Here is a 27,748-nt window from a genome sequence, read left to right as displayed (position 1 = left end):
TTATCCTTGGTGTTCATCTAGTAAAGTTAATTTTTCTGTTCCATACAACTGAGACTAATTACCCCCCCCCCCCAACATCCACACCCACCACTTGCTGCTCCCTGTTCCACTGCCATGACATGAAAAGAGAGTGTAGTGTTGGTTATTTGCACGGAGAGTGATTAGTGAGTGGAATGCATTGATGGACTGGTGATCAAGTACTGATGCTGACTGTATTCAAAACTAGGCATGATAGGTATTTTTATGTCTTCAGACAGTAAGAACTGCATTGATAAGTTCGTAACTTCAGTGTACAATTATTCCAGCTAAAATAATTATATTAAAATTTTCATCTCAGCAAAATTTTAATCTAAGCATTTGTTGTCAAAATTTAGAGGGGAAAATATAAACCTAGTATAAAGAATATTAAACTTATTAAAATCAAACAAAATATTACACATTTTCTAAAACTTGGCAAAACATAAATGGAAGAAAAAAAATCAAATAAATCATCAACGCCTTTTATTCCCCGCAGGAAATAGGCGGAGCTCCTTTAGCATTAACTAACTTTTTTGTAGACAAGTAGGTAGCCAATCTCCATCGTTCAAACCTTCACTAACAGTGAGTACGAGCTGTCAGTGAATCAAAACTGGAAGCAAAAAATCTTAGCCCTGTTTGAGAAACAGAGCCAAGAATTTGTTGCGCTAAACTGTTTTCGAGAATCCTTCTAAATGTATTAATAACATTTATACTTGCTTTTTTTTTCACAGAGAAGTCCAATATTTTTAAAATGGTACCATGTTCCCTTGGTTTATATACTTTAAATATTGCAATATTTAAAGTTAAAATAATTATCTGTAAACTATTTGTTAAGCTTGTGGGGGGGGGGGATTTTACTGTTCACTTGGTTGATATTTAACAGCGTGGAGGTTTCGTCAACGTGACGTCGACCACAAAGTGTAGCCTTTCCTTAGTGTTGGATTTGACAGTATCATGGAGGAATACGAAAGTATATTGTTAGTGAAGCCCGAGGTGTTTGTTTATAAAATTCCTCCTCGTGCTACAAATCGTGGTTACAGGTAATAATACTTTTCCCCATTTAAAACGGTTATAATGTTTTTCACAGAATATTCACAGCTGTAATGCTTAAATTTATCCTTAGTCAAATCATGTTGCCGGCACACAGTTTCTTTTCTTTTTTATTTTTCGTTTACCGTTATTTTCCTGTAAATGGAAAATAAGTCATGAAACGGTAACTAAGCATACCATATGGTTATCCAAGCGAACGTATTCATATTCACTATGTATTAATAAAATCCAAGTCGATGCGCGTCAGCGTTAGTTTTTTTTTTTTTAATTCAAATTATTCTTAATGCCATTGCATAGTAGATTATCATTGCTTATATATTTTAGCTGTTACTATTTATAATATTATTTGAACGATATTCACAGGTAATATATATATATATATTACTTGAGTAAAAGTCATTAGAATGCGTCTGCTTATTCCTGTTTACCTCAGTATAATTGAGACAACGGGTGGGTGGGTTTTGTAGGTGTTTCTCGCACTTCCTTATACTACGTACGAGAGCTAATTGCCAATCTTAATTTCATAATATTGATGTAGCTGATATTAATTAAAAAATGAAAAAAAATAAGCGATATTCCCTTTCACTTAACACGTTGTTTTGTTGTGTTATTAGTTATTATCAATTATTATTATTTTTCCTATTTTGGTGTGCATATATGATCAAGTGTATAACTGTTTGAACAGGTCGTATTAATATGCATTTGTTTTCTAAAAGTGAGCCCCATATATAAATATTTTAGTATTTCCCGTTAATGTGGAAGTACCAAACATCTTTTAAAATCGTAAATGGAATTGGTTTTCTTTAGGGACTTAAATGAAATCTCACACACACATGTTCAGATACTACAAATGATTTCTTGTAGAGAACCAGAAATGATTTCTTATAAAACTTTGATTTTGAAACATACAACAAAATATCATTCTTTAAATTACCATTACTATAACCATGGTCAATATATATATATATCATTTCGTGGTTTCCTTTGCTCCACAATCGATTTTGTATCAACATGAGTGAGGTACTGAAAGACCTCAAACTAACAATAACTTAAATTACTTTATTATTAAAAAAGGGCTTTTGCTGTCATGCGTAATTGTTTATTTTATTAATGAAATTTAAAAGCAACAGATATCATATCATAAAACAAAGTTTAGATAATAATAATACTAATTTATTACCTGCATTAGCCCAAGTACAATTTGTTACACATGGTTGTGAATTGCACAGTAAAAATAGGTAATATTTTTACAAAACAGAATACAAATTACATGCATTAAACATACACTATGTAAATTATAGTAGTAAAAACAAAACATAAAACGTTGGTTACATAAATTTAGATTACATTGATTGACAATGATAATTTTGTTGAACTTTAAAATACAAGTTTGGCATATAATCAAAAAATAATTTTACATGAAAAAGTTCCTCAGAATAAACAACTAATGTAAGTATGTTCGTAGTTTACTCTTTCTCTTAAGGTGAATAAAATATTTTAAATGATTACGTTTTGCTGTACAGGACCGGTAAATGCTGTACATCTGGTCACATAACTAAAGGGGGAGGAGGTTCATCCCTGGACGATATATAAGGAGGACAAGAAAAGCAAGTCTTTTGCATGTAAATGTAGGTAGATTCATTTAAGCCATGGTTTGATAAACTGTGTGTGTATGTGTGAAGAGACCTCCCAAAATGAGTGACTCCATGTAGGTCTAATGATAATAATATAAATCTGAACAAAACAAAAAGGTAATGATGAATGAGAATTTAATGCCAAAAGATTATGCCAGATGATGAATTAGTGGAGAGAGTAGATTCATACATTTATCTGTAACAAATCATAAAAATAAAAGAGAAATAAAAGAAAGCTACAACTTGGTTGTATGGTTTTTGAGATGATGAAATATGTCTTCCAAGGTAATATTCCAATTATTTTGAAGTAGAAAGCTTTTGACCAATGTGTCTTAACCTGTAATTATGTATGGCAATGAAACCTAGAATTAAACTAATATAGTTTCCAAATCAAAAATCAGCAAAGGAATGATAGGGATACTTTTCCATTTAATAAGATCAACAATACTTGTACAAGAAATTATCAAATACATTATGCATTCAAAATGAAAATGGGCTGGACACGGTGCAAGATGTGACAACATAAGATAAAATGACTAGGTTATTAACACAATGACGACTTATGGATGACAGTATGCAAACAGAAAGACAATAAAAGAAATGGCAAGATGAAATTGTTAGGACTGCTGGAATGCAATGGATGAAAACAAGATGAAAAGAAAATGGAATGAGAAAATTAGCATACACCTTCATCCAGTGCTGAACTGATTTGAGTTGAACAAGATGTTATTTAGAATTTCCCCTTTATATCACTAGATATAAAGACATTTAGTATTTTTCTTACACTACCAGGGTAAGTATTTTCACATTCTAATTTATTTTTATTATCATCATTTTTCTAGCTCAATACTATCCACCCTCCTAATTCTCAGGATCAGTACAACACTGCTTTAAAATAAACTTTTGCCACTCTCCAAGATTTATTTAATCACCTTCTCGACTTGTGCTAGTATGTTTCCTAGCTGTTATCCGCATCTCTTGTGTTTCCCACTCTACAATTTTACATACTCCCTTTTCTAAATGATATGGATCTAACATGGGAGGTGGTGGTAGGTATGCCCATAGATGTGAGACCCTTCGACACTTCTGTGCATGTCAAAAGAAGGAGAATCCATTCCGATATTAGGGTAATCAATGCGTTTTGTGGGATGAGTGTTTATTATTATACGTCGAAAAATTACCTATCCTTTTATGAAAATTCTAGTTCTTAAAGTGGTAACTATTTTGCTTGTACAAGTTGGAAAATTTACATATAAAGCACGGTGTTGGTTTCACGTGTTGGTGACCAATTCTTACATCCTTTATTTCTTTCTTCCCTTCAGCATGAATTGATATTCTTGGCAGACTGCCAGACTAGGTTCTCTGAAGTGTGGGCGTACAATATATACAGGTGCTCTTACCTGGCAGCTGAAAACCTCATGTTATAAACCCCTCATGCTTCTGCTAGCACATCCTTTTAAGTAATGGTCTCAAAAGAATTTAAGAAATTTATTTTCTCTACATCTTATGTGCTACTTCCAGCTTCAATTTAATATAATGCTAAGAGAATTATTATGTTTCCCATAATAATTCTCTTATGTACAAATTTCAGAAACAATGTTTTCTATATATACTCTAGCTGTATAAATATTTTAAATATTCTATCATATTATCTTCACCATGCAAGTGCTGTATTATATTTTTGATTCATACAAGTCATATGCTATGTTCACAAAACTCCATCCCTTATGGACAATACTCCCATAGCAATATTTCTTGAAACACAAATACAGATTTATAAGATGGAAGTGAGAGAGATCTGGCAGATGGAATTTTTTGTTGTTGTTGTGAGAACAAAACATTTAATTACAATATACATCATAAATTTGAAACAATGCTATTAGTAATATATTTAATAAGCTATATTAATAAATCAAGAAATGATTTTAAAAAAAAAATCAAATTACTTCCAATGGATAGCAAAAAAAACGTATTATCATAAAAAACTTCCATGAAGTCAAAGACTCATCACAGGAGGTTCCCTGTTACACATACAGTTTATCATACCGCACTTTAAATACGTTCACTGTCTCTGCACTCACCACACTCTCGGGCAATGCATTCCAATCACTCACCACTTTCCATGCAAAAAACCTGCTTCTCACCCCCTTGCTCCTTGCTAACACTCTCCTTATAAAGCTTCGAGGGATGACCTCATATTCTCTTCCTATCTTCACCTATTCTATTCAAAACCTCCCCAACATTAATCTGGTAATAACCTCTTAATAGCTTATATGTCTTGATCATATCTCCTCTCTTCCTTCTATCCACCAATTTCTACAAATTGCATTTTGTCAATCTGTTTTCATACTCAACATTCCAGAGACCAGAAAACACCTCAGTCAATTATCTCTGAACCCTTTGCATAAAATGTTCATCTTTCTGAAAACCAAGTGAACAAATCTGCACACAGTAATCAAAGCCTTATACAAGGGAACAATAACATCTTTACTTCTACAAATCCATGTTCTCCACATCATTCCCATATCCGCTATGCTGTCCTCAATTTTAGCAACATGTCCCTGAAATTTTAGGTACAAAACCACCAACTGGTCAAAGATTTGACACCCCATTTATAATAACATCATCTGATGAGATGACCAAATCCAATACTCTTGATCCTTGTGTATCCTCTGTTACATACTGCTTATGGTAACTGTCTTTCAAAAACTGCAGAAATTCACTTTCTTTGCCCCCAGATGCAGTCTCTTAATTCCAGTCTATATTACATAACTAAAGTCACTCATAATGATCTCCTTTCTTGCTAGCTAGGCTAATTTGCCTATATACATTTCCTTTTCATTACCTTCCATATTACCAGCTCTAAAACATCACCCAATTAAATATTTCATCCTGTTCACCTCCACCTCGCACCATAATGCCTCAAAACCATGGCCACTATTTGCACCTTGCAAATCCACCTTACATGGGCACAACTCATCTGCAACCATCAACAGTATTCTTCCTCCCTTTCTACCTTCACAAAAAATATATCTGTTCATCTCTATTCCTGTCAGGACGTCATCCTCATCTAACCATGTCTCACTTATACCAAAATTTTTGGGGGCAAATAAACTCAAGCAATGCAATAATTTCATTCCCCTTATTTCAAATACTTCTGGCATTAGTAAATAAATATAAGAAATCATTTCTGGTTCTACAAATCCTACGAACATCACTTCTCCAACCTGACTCTTCCCCAGTCCCTTCTTGTAATTTAAACATTTCTGATAAAAAAAAAATTCTTCATATGTAAAATTCAATTACTGTTATCTTAATTCAAGAACTAATTTGACTAATTTGATCAAAACACGTAATTGGTATATCTACAAAATGTAAATTTTAAATTTCAAAACTTTCATTTTTTAATAACATTTTTTGACACGGATTCAGTAGTATCTGAACAACTGTAGAGTTTTACAATTGTTTTTGATATCATTGATCCCAGGTATTTGCAGAAGTGATACTTTGCTATATCTTTTTTTATATGTTTAAAAATTGGAAAGTTTATAATTATTTTTTAATAATCAGGTTTAAACCATGTTAGTAAAAAGAAAACAAAGAGATTGCAAATGGACAAATAATTTGAAAAAAGAGTATCCGTTTACTAAGGAGTATGAACAGGAGGGATATGTTTCATGTACAATCTGTTTGGGAAAATTTTCTGTGACTGGAGGAAAGTGAGATATCACAAGGCATTTAGCTTCTGATAAGCATAAGAAAGCTGTACAGGAAGCTTCTTCTTCATCTGTAAAGATGACCAATTTTCTCCATCAAACTGAATTTGGGATGAAAGAAAGAGAATTAGCAATTGCAGAGGTTGTGTTTTCTTTCTATACCATATATCACAATCAGACTTAGATCTATGGACAGTACATCCAAATTGATCAGCAAATTATTCTACAGCAAATTCACATGTGCAAGGACAAAAGCAAAAGCTATCATCAAGAATGTATTAGCACAACATGCATTGAAAGAACTTAGTAAAGAATTACGAAATATAAACTTTATATCTGTGTTTTCTGATGCATCAAACCATAAAGATGTAAAACTATGGTTTGAGACATTTAAATGGGCAAACCTTACAAATAGGATATCATGGCATGATTTTGAGGCATCGTTGGAGTATACAGATTCTAATTTCGCAAAAAAATCATGGAATATATGAAAATAACCTTTTTGATGAGGTTTCTTGTTTAAAGAAGTATATAATTGATTCAAAAATTGAAGGATGGAAGAAAAAAAAACTCTTCCAGGAGATAGATGGGTTGAGATATTTGCATTTTTTGAGAAACAAAAAGTTAAACAAAAAATAAAAAAAAAACACAGTGGAATTTGCCCTTTGCTTACCTGGGACAAATGCTGTTACAGAAAGAGCATTTTTAGTTGTGAATAAATTATGGACTGCAGAGAAAACACAATTAAAACTTGAGACAATAAAGCCCATTCTTATTGTGAAATATATGGTTGATTCCTGTGAAGATTTTATGGGTGAAATATCCAAGGATGATGAATTATTGAAAATAATTCATTTTTCCAAAAAATGTTTAAATTGTTCATTTGGAAAGTTTTAATAGATATTCATTGTATAAGATAAGTTCTGTGTGATATTTACTTTTGCATATATTATTAAGCAGAATATTTTATTGAAAAGGTATGATCATGTTTCTGTTGGGATAAGAAGAAATACAGCAATTTTAGAATATACGCCTGGAGGGAAGGCAAACCTGCAAAGCAGGAAACAAAAGTTATGCAACCAGTGGAACATGTCCAGCATTGGTCCTTGGATAATCTGGTCACTATACCTTCCAATCTCATTCTATGACAAACCTCTTCTATATTAATCTTATCATAATTGTAACCCATTACTAGCTTATGTCTATCATATCCCCTTCTTTTCATATCTCCCTTGACTCTGTGAATTACATTTTTCTCAACCTTTCTTCATACCAGTAACCACCTCAGTCAACTGCTTCTGAACCCTTTCCAGTATCTCTTCATCCTTTTAAAAACCAGCTGACCAAACTTGTGCATGGTAGTCCATTTATGGCCCGATCAAGGTCTTATTTTACAATTAGTGTCTTCTGTATCATTGCTAGAATCTGTTATGCTGTCCTTACAATTTTAGCAATGTGTTCACTAAATTTTAGGTCCTTACCTACCATTGTCCCTATATCTCTTATTTTCTCAATATTCCTGACAGCTGTATACTATACATCATCTGTTTCCCAAATTTTAAAACCTTATGCTTTACAACATTGAACTGGTAACCCCACTTACTTTCCCTTCCATTTTCAGTTGGTTATGATGGTGTCCTTTGATTGAAAAGATCTGGGTTAAAATCCCATATAGAATGTGAAGAACTTTTATCAGGGCTTTTCACTGAAGGTGGATTAGCTGGGTCTCATAAGGAGGTGGAAGGGTTTCTTCATTCCATAGAACAAGCTGGCCATAAGTGGCAATTTCATATGCCTCATAGTTGTTCCCAACTTTGCATCATCTGCAAACAACTGCACATCTCCAATCCTACATTTCTCAGTATCATTAACATATAAGCTAAACTGCTACAGACCTAACAGACTGCAACATTAGGGAATATCACTAGTGACTTTCTTCTTCTAGGATGTTCCCCTTTACACAATGTGTTATATCTATCAGATAGTGAATCTCCAATCTTCTTCTTCCTAACATGGATTTTAGGCCAGGTGGCCTGTTTTGGTCTCATGCCATCTTTTTTTTTTGTATATTCGTATATTTTTGGTAGTCTGCTGTTGTCCATTTGATTTGAATGTTCTTTCCATTTTGTTTATACTAATCTCCAATCTGACACCCTAACTCATTATCCAACCTGGCCCATTTTAATTCAGTATCAGTTTGTTATGTGGTAGTCTTCAACCCAGTTTGACACTTGGGTTAATTCCTTTAGTGCTATTTCTAGATCTGTCAATTATATCATCAGGCAAAACGTGGATTAGTCAGAATCTTTTGATTAATTATTATTATTATTACGGGCAACTCCAAGGAGTCCCTAGACTCATCGAGGTTGGCCCTAAACATCATGTCAAGAACACCTATTCAACATTCACACAGTATCTATCATACTTTGCCATGAACTCATTCACAGTGTTGGCACCACAACAGCCTCTGGCAGCTTATTCCACTCATTTACTACTCTCCAAGTAAAAAACCTAGCTTTAACACCCTTGCCAACCACACTCTTGCCCAGTTTCCATGGATGGCCCTTAGTCCACACACCACCAGTCCTGTTCTCAAAAATATCCTCTGAATTAATCTTATAGAAACCCTTCAGTAATTTGAATGTCGCAATCATATCACCCCTTTTCTGCCTATCAACCAATTTCTGCAACCCACACATCTTCAACCTGTTCTCATAAGGTACATTCCATAGCCCTGCTATCATCTTGGTCATATTTATATATATTTATATTATAACTTCTATATACCATTTTCAATTCATGAAAAACTTCCTCCCAGTCTTATTCCCCAATTTATAGAAACATTTTCACTTTTTTTATTTAGTTCAATGATTAGGTGGATGACTATGTATATATTTCAAGGTTTTTGGATACTTCTCCTATACCTTGTTTTAATAGTGATTCTAGCTAGGATAGCTAAGGTTTTAATGGAGTCAGATGCCTGGCTTGTCCACAAAGGCTAAAAAGATCAATATTCATATTCTTATCTGCCTAAGAATATGAATATTGGTCAGTAGTTGATGTATTATTCTGTTATTACTTTTGTAAATGTTTTGTAATAGTGAACTAATGGGCCTGTAATTTTTGATATTTTACTTCACTCCCCTTTTTGTATGTATAATCATTGTTAATGAATTATTCCATGCTTCTGTGTAAAAGAGTTTTTTGTCAGATAATCAGCCATTATCTTCTCTCCAAATTTTAAAACTGAAATTCAGTTTCACTTGAATTTCAGCTTTACAAGGAGCCCTTTTCTGCTTCATTGTTTTCAAGATTAATGCAGCATCTTCTCTTGCAACTTTTGGCTGTCTAATTCACAATTCAAGTTAGTTTCTCAAAATTTATTTCTTATAAAGTTCTTCAGAATATTCTGTTTATTATTTCATTTCATATTAGAAAATTCCAATTTTCTAAGTCTGAAGTTTTGAGTTTGTCACTTGCACCTGAGATAATTTCATGGGAGGTGTTAATTATAGTATTTCTTAGTTTTTTTGTTTATTTCATTTAGGCTTTCTCCCTTTGCTGTCTGATTTTATTATTCAAAGGTTTTCTTTTTTTCCTGATTGCTTCCCCCCCCCCCAAGGTTTAAATTTTCTTGGTTTATTGCATTGAACTTAGTTTTTTTTTTTCCATTTAAATTTAGATCTTACAGTTCTGTGATCGCTTTCTGTATTAAAATTGTTTAAAACTATCACATCATTTATAATATGTTAACGATTTGTTATAAAATTATTTCATTAAAGGTCTGACCACTGGAACTTCCTTTGTCCATTTAGATTTATGAGTTCATTAAGTTTGTCTTCAGTAAATTCCAACAGTCTTTCTTCTCCCATTTCCTCTTTCCCAGTTTGAAATTTCCCATTGAATTTAGGTTATTGTTTCTACCCCTCTCCTTTTTTCTTGTCACCATTGATAATAAGATTCTTCAAGTTTGCCATAATTTTTTTTTTATTTCATCATTTAAGTGATCTCATGTTAAATATAAACTTGTGGAGTTTTAATTTGATTTCTTTTGTTTCTTTTCCCCCTGTTCTGATTGATATTTCTTTAATGTAGATTGTTATCTGTTAATTTATGTATAAGAAAACATGTACCACTGAGTATAGTTGGAGTGGTATATCCATTCCATGGTTTAATCAGATGCTATTCTCTTCATTTGCATTACTGTCTGAACACATTCAAGTTAATTTTTCAGTCTCATCATCTCTTCCAAGCAATGAATGTTCTTCTTCTGTAGTGTTTTTTTCCCTTTGATCTACTCTTTATTGTCTGATGCTAGAGTGGTTTAAATGTGAAGTGCCTCTTATGGCCATGGGCTGTAATAGCTTTTATGCTTTGCTTGTTGCATGCAGTTTCAAGTCTGAGGGGTGTGTTTTGAGGGGGGGGGGGATTGACTTAACCTAGCCAGATAGGTTAAAGTTGGAACTTCACTTATCTGTATTAGCTGGATATAGCAGTATGAATATCGCACCTTGAGTGGTCCTTTTGAGAGAATACAATCCCGACATGCTTTATCCATACTGTTCTGACCACAAACACTAACTCCCTCGCTCACTTATTTCTCATATCCAGAGCATCAGTCACCCTGTTCATCATCCCTTTTGGAAAACAGACCTTCTGCCTCCTCTCATCCACCCAGGGTCAGCTCTACCAACGGTGCAGCACATGCATTTGCACAGGGCAGCAAGTTTTTGAGAGCAGCAAAATTAGGCCAATTTGGCCTAAACTATACGAAAAATAAATCATAAAAAGTCATTCATTCCTTCTCTGTTGAAACCAGACTTTGGGATATCGTTTATTAAATTTTTAATAATAAAACTTCATTGTACTGTATATTTTTCAAAAATCATAATCATTTAAAATAATGTAGTATTATGTTGTTTAATATCAGATGACGTGACAGTAACAGAACACCTCCTGTCTTGTATTTATTTCCGATTCCATTGTTGGCTGTGAGTTGACCTGAGGTTAAATCTCATTTAACTAATGAGACCAAACGATCAATATGAGATAATTGGTTAAGAGTAAACCAATTAAAGAAATAGAATCAAAATACATAAATGATACTTTTTTGATACAGTTATTGGGATTTGGCTTTTAAAATAATTTTAACATTTCAGTATGTCTGATGAAAGGAAAAAACTTTCAGGCACAGAATATCACAAAGAAAATCGAAAAAAGAATGCAATATTCGGAAACAAAGTGGGGCTTTGCATAAATATCTGAAAACTGAAAAAGCTAATGTAGTACAAGAGAAAATAAGCGAAAAGACTGAAACCAAAAATTTTGAGTTCATGGCAAGTACTTCTAATTGAGATCCAAATAATGTCGATGTTAATAACAATGAGGGCAAAATGAAACTGATTTAATATCTTCCTCTTCAAAAAAAAAAAAAAAAGTGATGAACTTGAAATGAACATTGATCCAACAAGATGGAATCTTCTAAGTCAAGGTTTCCCAAACTTTTTTTTCCGTGGCGCAGTTATTTTAATACTTCATCTTTGTGACCCACTAAACTGAGCTACTTGAACTACTTTACCTCAAACAAAGAGACTGTGAAATGGCGATGTGGACTGAGCACATTTTTCGTCTCTATTAATTAAATTATTTATTCATTAGTCCCGATTAAATGCTATTTATTTGTATTTTAGAGTTTCGTGAAAAAAAAGAAAGCCCAAAAATGAAACACCTAGGTTTACGAGAGTTTTTTTAGGCAACCCGGCATTTAGCTTTCATGACCCACCATTTGGGAAACGCTGCTCTAAGTGATGCCAAAAGACTAAATCATAATGAAAGGTCCAGTGGCAAGACCAAAAAAGTGAATTCATTTTTCTGCGCAGCTGTAATGGTAGGAAATTTTCATTAAATTATTACACTTGGGAACTAAGCAATGGAGAACATGTTAATCGGTAATGGCTAGTGTATTCTAAAGAAAAAGATTCTGTATTTTGTTTTTGTTGTAAATTGTTTTCCAGTAATAAAATTTCACTCACTGCTGATGGATATAATGATTGGGAGCATTTGTATCTGTATCTTAATGAATATGAAAAATCTAAAAACGCTTGGAGTTCCATAAGAAGTGGATTGAGTTGTCATCTGGGCTTAAATTAGAACAGACGATTGATTCAATGCAACAAAAAATTGTTAAATGCAGAAGCTTGGCACTGGAGGAGCATAAATTGCTATTTTTCAGTTTTTAGCTGAACAATGTTTGCCCTTTTGGGAACATCTGATAAATTGTATGTTCATAATAACAGCAATTTTTTGAAGCTTGTTGAATTAATTACCAGATTCGATAATGCTATATTTTTTAGGCTGTGTTGATAGTATTTGTGATATTAATGAATTTTGAAGCAATAAAATTATTGATTTTTCAAATAAACGAACTTTTAATAATTGCCACTTTGTTATAATTTAATTAAAATTTACAGCAGGTGCATTTACTCTGCGTTTGACAAGTACACGTCTTTGCTTGATTTTAATTACCCATGGAGATAAACATTTTCAGAACAAAATTCCACCATTAAAGGGTTAATTGTCTTTCTCTCTTTCTGTAAAAAAAAATAAAAATAAAAAAAAAAAAAAATAGTTTATGATCATTTTGCATTCTAAATAATGCTATTATTTAGAATTTATGATCAGACATGTTGAAGCCTAGCTTAACATCATGGCTTTTAAGACGTCATTAAAAGAGTTTTTTTTTTAGGGGGAAGGGATGGCAAAGTATGCTATTGCATGGGGTGGCAAAATTCCTAGGGTCGGCCCTGCATCCACCACACCTTTTTATAATAGAATTTCTTACGGTGATATTCTTGAATCATTTCATATTTATTTTTCTTCGCTATCTTTCATTTTATTCTTTTACACTCTTCCACTTGTATCCACCATACATCTAACTTCATTTTGCATCTCTCATTTCTCCTAATCAGTTTATTTGTCAATTGTTATTAACAATATTCAATATTATTTACTTTGATCGGAAATTGATTGTTGATTGGAAGTTAGTACTATCGTAATATGTTGAATAGAGAAATTAGGACTATGGAGATTACTTTAGCTGGAGTAACTAGAACAGGTTTAAGTAAGGGAGAGACTTTGGTGAATGATGATGTAATGAATAGTATGGAAGTGATTGGGAGGCAACAGAATGAAAGCACAAGAAGTCTAGAAGAAATGAGATGTGCAAGTGAGGGGGGTAAGTAAAAGTGTTGAGGGAAAGTAATGAAACTGGGAGAGTCATGCTGAATAGTGTAGAAAATGAGGCTGTGAGTGATGCTTGTTTGGGTTTGAATGAAGTTATGAGTGGTGTAATATATGGTGATTCAATGATTAAGGATATGGAGAGTAGTATGCCTGAGGAATGCTTGTCTGGCAGAACAATAGAGAGAGACTTTAGCAATAAAGAGGTCATGATGCAGAAAAGATGGTAGTTATGGTGGGTACAAATGACCTGAGTGGTAGTATTAATCAGGTAGCAAAAGATTTAAGAACATTGTTAGATATCGTGAAGAAGAAAAGTGTCAAAGGGAGGATAGTGTGTGTGCTGTCTCATTTTGACAATTATGAGTTAAGTAGATGAGCAATGATAATGAATGATATGATTGCAAAAATGTGCCAAAAAAAGATGTCTGGAGTGTGTTTTAAGGCAAAAGACAGCTGTATACAAGAGATGGGTTGCATCTGAACATGGAAGGTCATAAGCATTTCAAGAAGTTACTATTTTCTGAACTAGTTGAAGTAATTGGGCAGGGAAACTAAAATTGAAAAGGTTGAGTGTAAGAGGGAGAAACTTATGCTGAATGTATATTTGTTGATCCTTTTTCACAGAATAATTTGAATAGAGTGGATAAAAATCAGTATGGGACTACTGAAATTAGTAGAATGTATATTATTATTATTATTATTATTATTATTATTATTCAGGCCTCCAAGGAGTCAAAAGACTCATCGAGGGAGGTCCCTCCTAAGACATAAAGTCTGTCAAGATTCATCGAGGGGGGTCCCCCCCCCTGAGAAACACAAAGTCCATCATACCACTCTTTAAACTCACTGACCGTTCTCGCTCCCACCACTCCATCAGGCAATGCATTCCACGGCTCATCCACCCTCCACACAAAGAAACCACTCCTTACCCTCTTGCTCACAGTTTCCTTTCGTAACTTCCAGGGATGGCCTCTTGTCATCACTCCTTCCCGCTGTTCAACCAAGCAAAAGAACTCCCAGTGTCAACCCTGTAACCACCTCTCAACAGTTTAAAAGTCTCAATCATATCACCTCTCCTTTTTCTATCCACCAAACTCTGCAGTCCACATTCTCTCAGCCGATCCTCATAACTATCCTTGTACAGTCCTGAAACCATCTTTGTCATCCGTCTTTGTATCCTTTCCACAGTTAATTTATCCCCTTCAATCCTGGGGACCAAATATATCAGTTCTAAAGCTGGTACAAGAACTAAAGGGAATCTGCAATTTTTGTATACTAATGCAAGAAGCAGTCAAAATAAGAGAGAAGAATTTTTGGCATTAGTCAGTGCAATCTCAACAAAAGTTGTAGGCATTAGTGAAACTTGGCTGTCAGTAGATGTGGTGACTGGAATGTGAATGTGATGGGTACAGTATTTTCAGGGAGGATAGAGAAGATAGAAGGGTGGGGGGGGGGAGTACTGTTGATGATAGCTGATGAGTTGCAACCAAAGAAAGCAGTATATCAAGAGGATAGATGTGCGAATGATAGTTCATTTGAGGTGGTCTGGTGTGAAATAGTGACCAACACAACCAAATATAAGTTGGTTGCTGCTATAGGCCAGGGGGTACAGGGGTGATATTGAATTCATGCATCAGCAAATGAGTGCAGGGTTAGTGATTATTATGGGTGATTTTAATTATGGTGATATCAATTGGAAGGAGGAAATATCACGTGGCAAAAAAGGAAATGGAATTCATACGCCTTCTAAGAGATAATTACTTGAAACAGCACATAACTGAAGTGACTCGTGGTGTGAGAGTGTTGGATCTGGTCGTAGATCATGTGTATTGACCTGAGGAAGTTGAAAAATTTGTGGATTTCTCTCTTAAGGGGTGTATACGGAACTACAGGTTAGGTAATTATAACAAGCTTTGGAGTGAGCTTACAGCCAGCCCATAGCAGAACATATTGCAGGGGAAAGACATTAGCAGTGCATTGGATGAAATCAGCAGGTATCTGAGGAAGGCAATATCAGAATGTATTCCCATGGTCAGGAAGACAAACAAGGTAGGTGTTAGATGGACGAGTAGTAGTATCGGGCTCGATCTGCAAAAAAAAAAAAAGAAAGAAAGAAAATGTTATGGAGAATTTACAAGGAAAAAGCGATCAGTACACCCATGAGCAGTACAAGGCTCAAGCTAGGAAGGTTACCAGCATAGTAAGAAAAGCTAAATCAGATTATGAGAAGACCTTAGCCAAGGAGATCAAGGGTAATCCCAAAGAGTTCTTCCACTATGTGGCAAGTAAAAGGAAGAATGACTTTGGAAGGATAACTTTAGTGGGGGCTGATGGTATTGAGGTGACAAATTCAGATATAATAGTAGAGTTACTGAGTGATCACTTTTCAAAAGTCTATCACCCAAGCGAGGATATCTCTGTACCTGTAGTAATAACTGATGTGAGAATTGAAGTTAATAAATCAGAGGTACTTAGTATATTGCAGAATTTAAATGCAAACACTGCTGTAGGTTTAGATGGAATCTCAGCTCGGGTATTGCGTGAATGTGCAAAGGAATTGTCAACACCTCTGACTTGGTTATTTAACTTAAGTTTGAACTCTGGTATGGTCCCTAAGGAGTGGAAGGCATTTCATAAAGGTGGCTCTAAGACTGTGGTAGTTAATTACAGACCAATCACCATCTCAGGAGTGGTGGTAAAAGTATTGGAATAGTTGTTGGTTAAGGACAGAATTCAAGAATGGGTGGATCAGAATATGATACTCTATAGGGGCCAACATTGTTTTGTTAAAGGTCGATCCTGCCTTAGCAATTTATTAACTTTTTATAACAGAATGACATCTGAATTGGACAAGGGGAACGGCTACACAGTGATACTTCTGGATTTTGCTAAGGCTTTTGACAGGATACCCTATGGAATACTGTTGCGCAAATTAGAGCAGATGGGCATGGATACTAAACTGGTGATATGGCCCATGGAGAGATACCAGAAAGTAGTGTATGGAGGAGCAGAGTTCAGGATGAGGCAGATGAACAGTAGTATGCCTCAGGGCTCTGTGCTTGGGCTGTTATTGTTTAATTTGTACATAAATGATATAGGAAATGGTTTGAAGGGAGATATTCAGTTGTTTGCTGATGATGCAAAGTTGGGTAGCACAATAAAAAATCAAGCTGATGTTGAGAGTTTGCAGGATGATTTAAATAAGCTGGCAAAAAAGGTAAGGGATGTCAGTTCAATGTGGAAAGGTGTAAAGTTATGCATTTTGGGATTAAAAGATTACCAGCTCTGTGTACCAGATTGATGGAACAGTACTCCAAGAGATTGATGAAGCTAGGGACTTGGGGCTGTTGGTGGATAGGGAGATGAAGTTCAGAGGGCACATTGCTAAGGTGTTCAAGATTGCACATACGATTATTTGGTTATTGAAGACCACTTTAACATCCAGAGATAAAGAGGTTATTATTCTACAGTAATCCAAATGTGGAAGCATTTGGATTATTACAGTAATCCAAATGCTTCCACATTTGGATTACTGTAGTCAAGTCTGGTCACCTGGATTCCTTGGAGATGAGGAGGTTGTGGAGAGGGTTCAGAGGAGAGTGACTGAGTTGATGAGTGATGTAAAAAATGCTCCCTACATTGATAGATTGAGAGCTTGTGGATATCAGAGATTGGTTGATATGCAGAGAAGAGGGTATATGATAGAAACATTTAAATTACTAAAAGGTTTTTTATAAGATTGATGCAGGGGAAATATTTTAGCTGGGTCAGCCCTGGAAATTAAGGAAAAGTGTGGTGAGAATTAGATTTTTTGCTTGGAGGGTGGTGAATGAGTGGAATGCATTGCCTGACTCAGTTGTGAGTTCTTCGTCTGTAAATGAATTCAAGAAGAGGCATGATAGATGTTGTTTTGATAGTTTGGGTCTCCTGACTCCATGGCGATACCCATAATAATAATAATTATCCTGTATACCCCTGAGGATACATATCAGGAATTTGATGTTGATAATGATGAACATAGTCTCATTCACTATCATGTTTTTCGATTATTACATTTCACCATTAAATGTAATAGTTTTATTTTCAGACTTACGTAATTTATTTAATGAGATGCCAAAAATTGATTTGCATGAAGATACTCTCAAAGATAAGCCTCTTTGCTGTTTTTGAAATATGAAGTAATTCCAGTCTATGGTAGCAGGTAGCACTATTTCTCTCTCGCCGTTTGTTATGAATTTATGCCTTTCCTGCAGGGGTGACTTCTCCATGCTTGCTGTGCAAGCTTATTAATTGAGAAAGAAGTAATATTTATTTGTTAATAAATGCATCCATTTATAAGCATTCCATTTAGGCTTTTATTTTTGTAGATAGAAGACGTCTTAAGCTTGTGCGGCAATAATTGAGCTTTGCATTGTGTATCGAAGGCCGATGCTTGCTCGTCTAGTCAAAGCTACCTTGACTTGCTCGGTTGTAGGAGCTTCCAGGTCCTCACAGCAGCACTGTGATTTCATGCGTGCGCACATAGCCATTTCACGTCGTCTCACTTTGTTGCTTAAACACAGGCCATACGCAGTCAACGTAGCTCTAGCCAGTGAGCTTCAGCTGGCCTTTACAAGTGTGCATGTTGCATGTTGCTTGGGAAAATTAAGTTACAACCAACCTTTTATAATGGTGTTATTGACCAGTTCATAAAGAAGAACCGTAGGGTAGAATTTGTATTCAAGTAGCTAAATTGAAAAAGATACAACATTTATTTTACAAATGATATTCTATTTGTATGATTAAATGTACATAAATTTCTAAATATATAGTTTTAAATGGTCAGTAATTCATTATTCCACTAATCAGACTTCAATCACACCTCTCACTCCCTGAATGATAACAAGAGCAAGCATGAATTTCAAGACCAGCATTCGCCCCTGCATCTGCAGATTACTTTTAAAATCAATAGTCATTCTCAAACAACATTTGAGAATACTTGACTATATTGATTTCAAGTATTCTCACACATTTTATTTTGCATAACTTGCAAGCCATCACCATTCTTATAAATATTAGAAATACCATTAAACAAAAAAAAAAAAAAACAATAATTACCTATACCGACTTTTCATTTGTTTCTCTGTCACCTGTAATTCTCCTGACATCCTCTTTAACTTTTGCATTTATACCATTGCTGTAAGCATATTTTAACAATTCAAAACATGAGTTAGCTTATTGTAATTGTATACTTGACCATTTTATATGATAAAAGCTTTTTAATAGTGTTATTCAAAACACAACGAGAATGAGTCATGTTTACTGACATTACATCATGAAAAGTTAGTCTGACTCCACTGTTAGGGGTTACCATTTTCTGTTATTTTTGTAGTCTTTATTGTTTGTCTTTCTTATCGAATTATTTTTATGAGTAATTTACACGATTCACCTTTCATTATGGACAAGAAATGAAGGAAATGCAAAGGACTTTTTAGTTTTGTAAAAATATTGGAGAAAACAGTTCTATTGTCATCAACTAAAAAACAATTAACTGCTTTCCAAAACAAATGGCTCAAGGAATTCAAGTAGAGTGTTCTATGAAGATGATGTTGCATTCTGTAATGTGTGCATTGTGGCTGCTGAGAGAAATCATAGATTATTTTAACATGTTTTAAGCCTTTTAAAGTGGAGACATATAGGTTTTAGAGGACGTTCAATTTTCAAAAGAAATCTCGAGCTACTTTTCAAAAAATATTCAATTCTAAAATATTTAAATACCTGAAGTTCCTTTTTAATATAGCATCTTATAAAGCCTAAATTCAATAAACCATTTACTGACATAGGCTTAGTAGTTTTAACAGTATCAAAATGATGTGGTATGTATGTAAAGAATTTGTCAGTTATTACTGATGTTGGTAAATAAAAATTAGTTAAGGAAATCAAAGACTCGAGTAGTGAGTTTCCTTTTGGATATTTCTACAGATACTTCAACTGGGCAGAAACTCATTCATTATATGAGATGCATAGATAAAAATTGGAAAAGGCATTTCTTTAATTCCTCTCCAAAACTCAGTTCTGCAGTGCACTTTATTTCATTCTCCAATCTATTAAACTTTTCTTGCCAGAAGACTGGTAATTCATTAGCAAGCATTGTAACAGAAGTAGCATGTAACATGCTGGGGGGGGGGGATGGACTAGTGGCAAAATTAAAGAGAAACTTGTCAGATCTTATAAATCGTGTATAATTCGAATTTGACTGTTTCAAATTCTATTAATGATATATTCCCCTTATTGCTGAAATGAAATGGTAGTGTGTATGTGCACACTTTTTACCATAAATTATACCAAGACGAGTAAAATTTTTTTGTGATCAGTAGATGTAAGTGGTATTTCTGGAGCTCTGCTAGCGGGCAATCACTCCTTTCATCATGTCCTGCTTAATACTGCTCTGGAAGCAGTAGTGATTCGTCAATCCATATAATTTCTTAGTATATTATCTTCCATGTATTTACTACCAGGTTATGAGTTAAATGAGATTGAACTAGATAATTTTATATTGCAACTGCCTCACAACATTGGGATGGTACAAACACGAATGAACAAGGTCATATCATTGAGTGAATGCTCGACAACTTCTCCCTTTTTAATAATCAAAACCTTCTTTCATATACCTACTTGCTTGTATTCTGCAGTAGATCTTACAATCTGTTTCGTGCCATTTTTCCCACTCATGCGGAATGTCAAAAAGAATGTCTATGGAAGTAATAATTTTCCTGTTATTTGTACTGTCTTCACAAGAACCATGTTTTCCTACACAAATGACTGATGAAAATGGACCAGGCTGACTGGAATACTTTTCCTATATTGCAAAATTTAATGCTGAAGCTGTTTAATTTGAAACCCAGAGTGCCAAGCATCCAAAAAAAAGATCAAGAGAGAACATAGGATATATTTTTAAGATATCCCCTCCCCATCAAATTTAAAACATTTTAAATGTGCTTAGACCAAAGCACGTTACATGAGATGTCAGAGTCATAAACAAGCTGGGATCCAAATTTTATTATCAATTATTCAAATAACTAGTCCAAAAATTGTATGAGATAAAATAAAATGAAAGGTACGTACAGAATGCACAAGTTTGTTTACCGTGGAACATAATGGATGTGTTATTGCTGATCTCCAGAGCTGTAGAAGATGCTTGGGAGAAAATTTCGCTAAAATCTCGGCAACAGCTCATATCCTCCTGAATTTTTAATGTTGAAAGAGCAACAAATGACACTGTGGCTAAGCTTTTCTACCAATATCCCATTGGTAGAAAAGAGAAACTTGATTGTCTTGAACCTGAAAGAGAGCTGATTGTCTGGCTCCAGGATGGAGCCAGACAATCAACCATTTGTTATAAGAGCTCTTTTACTGTCTCACACCAGTGCAGTAGGTCTTGATGAAATCCATTGAGATAAAACATCTTCTATGGATCTCCTTCTCTTAATATACAACAGAATACTTACAGAGGAAGAGTTTAAAGATTCTTGACAAAAGTCATTGCCATCCCAAAACTAGGCAAAGATCCAACACAAGCAAACAGTTATTGACTTATTGCTCTGACCAGCTGTCTTTGTAAGATATTGAAGAAAATCGTCAATGTCAGACTTCTCTGGTATTTAGAAATCATCTTTTTCTGTGGCTTTCATAGACATAGTTCAACCTTCAATCATTTGTCCATTTATAAACATGTATAAGAGATATATATCCTGAATTCCTGGTTTCAATGTTCTTTGATGTGGAAAATGCTTATGAAACAGTCTTGAGATATGGCATATCAAAAGATCTCTATAACCTAGATCTCAGAGGGCACCTTCCTGTATTTATTAAATACTGTGTCTGAGTTTTTCAGGTCAGAGTGGGAAGTATGGTATATCAGTCCTATCAGAAGGGGGGGGGGCATATTCACCATGGCTCTGTCTTAAGTGTAATACTGCTGTCAAAGTTAACTCAATCACTGAATAGCAGAAAAAGTGTGTAACTTCTGCCAAAAATGCACTCTTCACCTAAACCTGAATTACAAATGGGACAAATATTTCAGTAGCAACAGAAGTCAAGTACTTATGACTAATCTTTTACAGAAAGCTTGCATTCCTTGCACTCATTCATCAACTACGAGAAAAATTCAGGAGAGCATTGAATCTCCTTTGCACTCCATCTTCAGCAACACCTAAGCTCTCAATATGTATCACGTGTCAAACTGCAATACATCCCATTGGTGTCTGAATTAAAGATATTATACAAGCTATTAGCATGTTTGTGCTCTATCCTGTAACCTCTCACTCTGTCAACTAAGGAAGTCTCACACTCCATCTGTCTACATGTAGTTATTAAATACACAGAGCAGAATACACTTTCTTTCTGATTTAAACTGACAGATCAAACTCTGATACCTCTGTTGATTGTACTGTTGTATTTCCTGACTCTATCACATCCAATCAAATCTCATTTGATTGCGTTAATTATATACCACAACAGCATAAAATTGAGCTTGTGAATTTAAAAGAAATCTGCTACCAAAAGTAAAATGATTTGTACAGACTCTGTGAGTTCTACACAGGTTATCATGTCCCCTGCGTACAATCCACTGCTTTGCAAGGTTCTACAACTGATATACAAATTGAAGTTCGTTAATTTTGATATTCAGCTGTGCTGGATTCTTAGCTACATTGGAATCAACATTTTTCTACATACTGTTTGTCAGTCCCATATACAGACAGTTCATAAGATTAAATCTACTCGCCCTGTGACAGTCATTATGGCAGGATGCACTCACAAACAAATTATACAGGATTAAGCCTGAAATGAAGCACTAGCATACTAGCCAATGTAGAAATGGTGGCAGGGGGTGGGGAGAGATCTTGCTAGACTCCACACAGGTTATAGTCATCTTATTTCATATTTACTAAGAGGGTTGATGACCAACCTATGTGTGAACAGTGCAACATGCATCTCACCATTTGTCATGTTCTAGTGGAATGCCAGCACTTCATTTGAGAAAGGAATGAATTTTTCACTAATCTGACTGAGCCATATACTTTCAGGCAGGTTTTATCAGACTCTAACAAATTGCATGAAGTTTTTAAATTCTTACAAATAATTAATTTATGCAAACAGACTTATTACCTTGAGTACTGTTCTAATCTTTGGTTTGATATAGTATGAGCTCTGCTGTCCTTGGACCAATAAACCCCTAATCAACCAATCATTCACATTGACTTTTATCATTACTGCCCTCAAAGCCTTCCAAGGCAAGTCATTCCTGTCATGAAGAGAAAAAACGTAGCTGTTATCTCATTCTTGACTACATAATTTTCAACTTCCATGGATGCCTTCCTGTCTTTCCTCCCCATCCTCCATGAACTGAAATTTCATCTATTGGTATCTTGTATGACCCTTTCAGAAGTTTGTAGGGTCTTTATCATATAGCTATCTTTCTTGTGATTGCTAGTGTCTGCAGTCCACAAATTTTCAATCTGCCTTCATAATCTGTATTCCACAATACAGCTGTCATCTGTGACGCTCTTCTTGCACTCTTTACCATATCAGCATCGGTACAGAAACCAAGAGGCCAGACCCATGCACAGTAGTCAAAGTGAAGTTGTATCAAGGCCTTGTAAAGAGGCAAAATAACTTATCCTTACATATCAAGATTCCTTTCAGCACTACAGTTATTCTCACTTACTCTCTGAGCTATATTTGCAATTGCTGCTATACAGCTTCTGAACTTCAACTTTCTGTCTGCCAAAACTCAAAGATCTCTAGCCTGGGATCTTTGAGTTATAGTAAATAGAAAGTCAAATATACAGCATTAGATGGCTCATTACACCAAACTGCATAACTTTACATTTACTAACATTGAACTATCAGTGATTATCACATGCTTGCAACTCCAGCTTATTCAAATCATTCTGCAAATGTTGCATGCAGTTGTATATTTGATTACTCTGCTTATCTTTTCCTTAATCAGCAAATAGCTGTTTGTCACCAATCAAATCCTTTCCAATGTCATTAATGCAAGGGTTAAATAACAGTGGTCTAAGGCAGCGCTTCCCAAACTGTGGGCCGCAAGTTTTGTTGAGGGGGGGTGTGTGAAATAATGAAAACAAATTTAAAATGTTTTAAGACTAAGGAGATTTTTTTAATCTTAAAAGAAACGTATTTAATTTTTATTATTATTTCTTTTTTATATTAAAATCACACATTGGTGTTGGTCCACAAATTTTGCTTCTTCGTATTTCGGCGATTAATGAATATTAATAAATATATGCTTATTCATGTTTCATTTCAAAGATATTGATAAGAAACACAAAATCTTGAATATAAATGCAATAAATATTATAATAATACACCCTCTGTCCAAAAAGAAACCGAACTTTTGATAGAAAATAAAACACAGGCCAGTTATAATTATTCAAATCATTTATTTCAATTAATATACCCTCAGCTTCGATACAGCGTTTGACACGGTCAATTAATTCTTTAAATGAGTTTTTTTATATCGGTTTTTGAGATACTGTTGAGGGTCGTGGTTACTGCTGCTCGAACGTTTTCAGTGATGTCGTATCGCTTTCCTTTCATTGGCAAATGAAGTCGGAGGAAGAGAAAGAAGTTCACAGGGTGCTAAATCAGGTGAATACGACGAGTGATCCAACACAAAAATTTGGTTTTTGCTCAAAACTCTCACAATGTTCGAACGATGAGATGGTGCATTATCCTGCAAAAGTGACCAGTTGCCTGCATCACGATATGCGGTACGCGACGAATTCTCGCTATCAATCGCTTCAAAACTTCGAAATAAAACTCACCATTGACCATTTGGCCAAGCGGAACATATTCTTTATGGATAATGCCATTAGAATCGTAGAAACAAATCAGTATTGTCTTTACTTTTGACATCTCCGAGCGATAATATAATAGATTTAGTTTAATCCTTTATCCCAGTGAGAGCAAACAAAGTTTGCGCCTGAAAATATCTTCAGGACTAAATATAGTGTTGTACTATCTTATCCAGTAAGTAGTGCAACACCAAGGCAACTCGTGGCAAAGGTGGAGCAAGCTACCAGGCACTTCTAACCCAGTATCTCCCATAATGCAAAACACATTTCCTATGTGGATATGTATACTGTTATGCATTAAAGGGATTGGCCATCTACCCAGACTAGTTTCGACCTTTATTGAGGTCTCTTCAGTGGGAGCCAGGCCCAGAGCTGGAGATACCAGGCAGAAGCAGTAGCAAGTCATCTGTGCCTATGGGAGTTGCCAAAAGGTTTATCACCTTTTTTTTTAAAAAATTACTCTGGATTTAGAGAAAGATGTTGAAAATTTATTTATCACTAGGTTAGACTATAATAGATTTAGTTTAATCCTTTATCCCAGTGAGAGCAAACAAAGTTTGCGCCTGAAAATATCTTCAGGACTAAATATAGTGTTGTACTATACATATACATATAAATATACATATCCACATAGGAAATGTGTTTTGCATTATGGGAGATACTGGGTTAGAAGTGCCTGGTAGCTTGCTCCACCTTTGCCACGAGTTGCCTTGGTGTTGCACTACTTACTGGATAAGATAGTACAACACTATATTTAGTCCTGAAGATATTTTCAGGCGCAAACTTTGTTTGCTCTCACTGGGATAAAGGATTAAACTAAATCTATTATAGTCTAACCTAGTGATAAATAAATTTTCAACATCTCCGAGCGACTTTATTTCGGATGCCCCTCTTCTGGTGGTCTCCACTCAGCACTCTGACACTTTGTTTCGGGCCCATACTCAAAACGCTACGTTTCGTCGCCAGTAACGATGATTTCGGGGAAGTTTGAGTTCTTACGAGCGGTTTTAATGAGGTCCTTGCAGTGGTCAGTTCGATACATTTTTTGGTTTTCGGTCAACTTGTGGGGAACAAATCGCGAATTCAATTTATGAAGGCCCAAACTCTCGGTCATCGTCAAAATACACTGTCACTCTTGGCACTATAACTCGGCTTCTAATGAAACAAATGTCATAAATAGTTGACACAACACTAATGAAGGTTGCCGCTTTCGATAACAAAAAAGATACAACGGGTGGCGCCACTAGTTTCTATTTATGAAAGTTCGGTTTCTTTTTGAACAGAGGGTGTATATGTCTGTCTATATTACGATTTTTTTTTCGATGTGGCCGTGAAATATTTAAATTTTTCTAAAGTGACCTTGACATCCATAAGTTTTTGAAGCACTGGTCTAAGGAATGATCCCTGTGGTACATCATTGGTCACCTTAAATCTTGTAGATTCACATTGCCCATATACTACTTGTTGGTATCTCAGTCAGCCATCCTCTTATCCAAGCTAATATTTTATAATCCAATCGCCTATACCACAATTTATGCAACAGCCTTCTACATTGAATCCTGTCAAATCTATAGCAAAGTCCAAAAGGATCCATTCCCCTTGTCTAACTCAACCATCACATTATAAAATGTGAGCAAGTTTCTTAAATGTGACCCTCCCTTAGCAAACAATTGTGCTGTTCATGGGAAAGTATGAATTATGTCAGCAAATGTTGCCAGCAAAGTTTGATCGATTGGTAGCATCTCTGCTATCAATGGCTCACGAAAACGTTAAGGAAGTTTGAGTGCGATTAGTAGTTGGAAGGAGATCAATTGTTCGATGCTGTTGGCACACACTCCCTCGATGAGTCTTTGGACTCCCTGGAAGTGTCACATAATAATAATGATAAAAAAAAACAGAACAAAATCAACAATAAAGTACAAAAGAGTGTATTATTATTATTGTTCCGGGCAACTCCAAGGAGTTGACAGACTCATCGAGGGAGGCCCTAACATCATGTCAAGAACAACTATTCAACATTGACACAGTATCTATCATACCTTGCCTTGAAGTCATTCATGGTCGTAGCACCCACAACAGACTCTGGAAGCTTATTCCACTCATTCACTACTCTTCAAGTAAAAAATGTAGCTCTAACACCCTTGTCAACCACGCTCTTGCCCAGCTTCCATTCATTGCCCCTAGTCCTCCTGCCACCAGTCATATTTTCAAAAATATCTTCTGAATCAATCTTATAGAAACCCTTCAGTAATTTGAATGTCTCAATCATATCACCCCTCCTTTGCCTATCGTCCAATTTCTGCAACCCACAAATCTTCAACCTATTCTCATAAGGTTCATTCCACAGACCTGCTATCATCTTGGTCACTCGTCTCTGGATCCTCTCCACTTCCTCCCCATCACGAAGAAACCCTGGTGCCCATAACTGGGCACAGTAGTCCAGATGGGGTCTTATCAAGGCTCGATACAGAGGAACAACAACCTGTTTGTCTCTGCATGTTAAAGTATTTTTCAGAAGCCAAGTGATTTTGTGAGCTGTTTTTGTCACTTTTGCAGTGTGTCCCCTAAACTTCAATTCCCTATCCACCAACACTCCCAAATCCCTGGCCTCATCAATCTCCTGGAGTACGGTTCCACCAATGCGATATACTGCTGCTATTCTTTTCACCCCAAAGTGCATAACCTTACACTTTGCCACATTAAATTGACATCCATTTTTCCTAGCCCAGTCCTCCAAACTATCCAAATCATCCTGTAAAATTTTGACATCCTGTGCACTCATAATTGCTCTACCCAACTTTGCATCATCAGCAAACAAGTGAACACTTCCTCTCAAATCGTTTCCTATATCATTCATGAACAAATTGAAAAGCAGTGGTCCAAGAACAGAGCCCTGTGGCACTCCACTAGTCACAAGCCGTCTTTTAGACTCCACTCCTAAATAAACCGCTCTCTGGTATCTCTCCTTCAACCACCCTCCTATCCATCTCACCAACTCTATATCTATCCCCATCTGCTCCAGTTTACTGATTAGGGTTCTATGTGGTATCCTATCAAAAGCCTTGGCAAGGTCCAGTAGTATTACTGTAAACCCATTACCCCTATCCAGTTCAACCATCACTGTGTTATAAAACGTGAGCAAGTTACTGAGGCATGATCTACCCTTCACAAAACCATGTTGTCCCCCATACAATATCCCATTTTCATCTATCCAATCCTGTATTCTTTT

General features: G+C 35.2%; 1 protein-coding gene across 1 annotated transcript in view; it reads left to right on the top strand.

Moving 5' to 3' along the window:
* The first annotated feature begins 948 nt into the window (after positions 1-948).
* The window catches only part of LOC150105323 (adaptin ear-binding coat-associated protein 1), a 124,752-nt gene continuing 97,952 nt past the window's right edge, over positions 949-27,748 (top strand). The window contains exon 1 of the mRNA XM_090394089.1: positions 949-1,058. Coding sequence (XP_090250215.1) covers positions 973-1,058 — 86 coding nt within the window. The 5' untranslated portion in view covers positions 949-972. The remainder of the gene's footprint in view (positions 1,059-27,748) is intronic.

Source organism: Typopeltis vanoorti, chromosome 6, assembly GCF_054136105.1.
Source record: "Typopeltis vanoorti isolate ZY-2024b chromosome 6, IOZ_Tvanoo_1.0, whole genome shotgun sequence".
Taxonomy (NCBI): Eukaryota; Metazoa; Arthropoda; class Arachnida; order Uropygi; family Thelyphonidae; genus Typopeltis; species Typopeltis vanoorti.
Note: the sequence above shows the minus strand (reverse complement) of the source record. Positions and strands in the feature narration are given on the sequence as shown.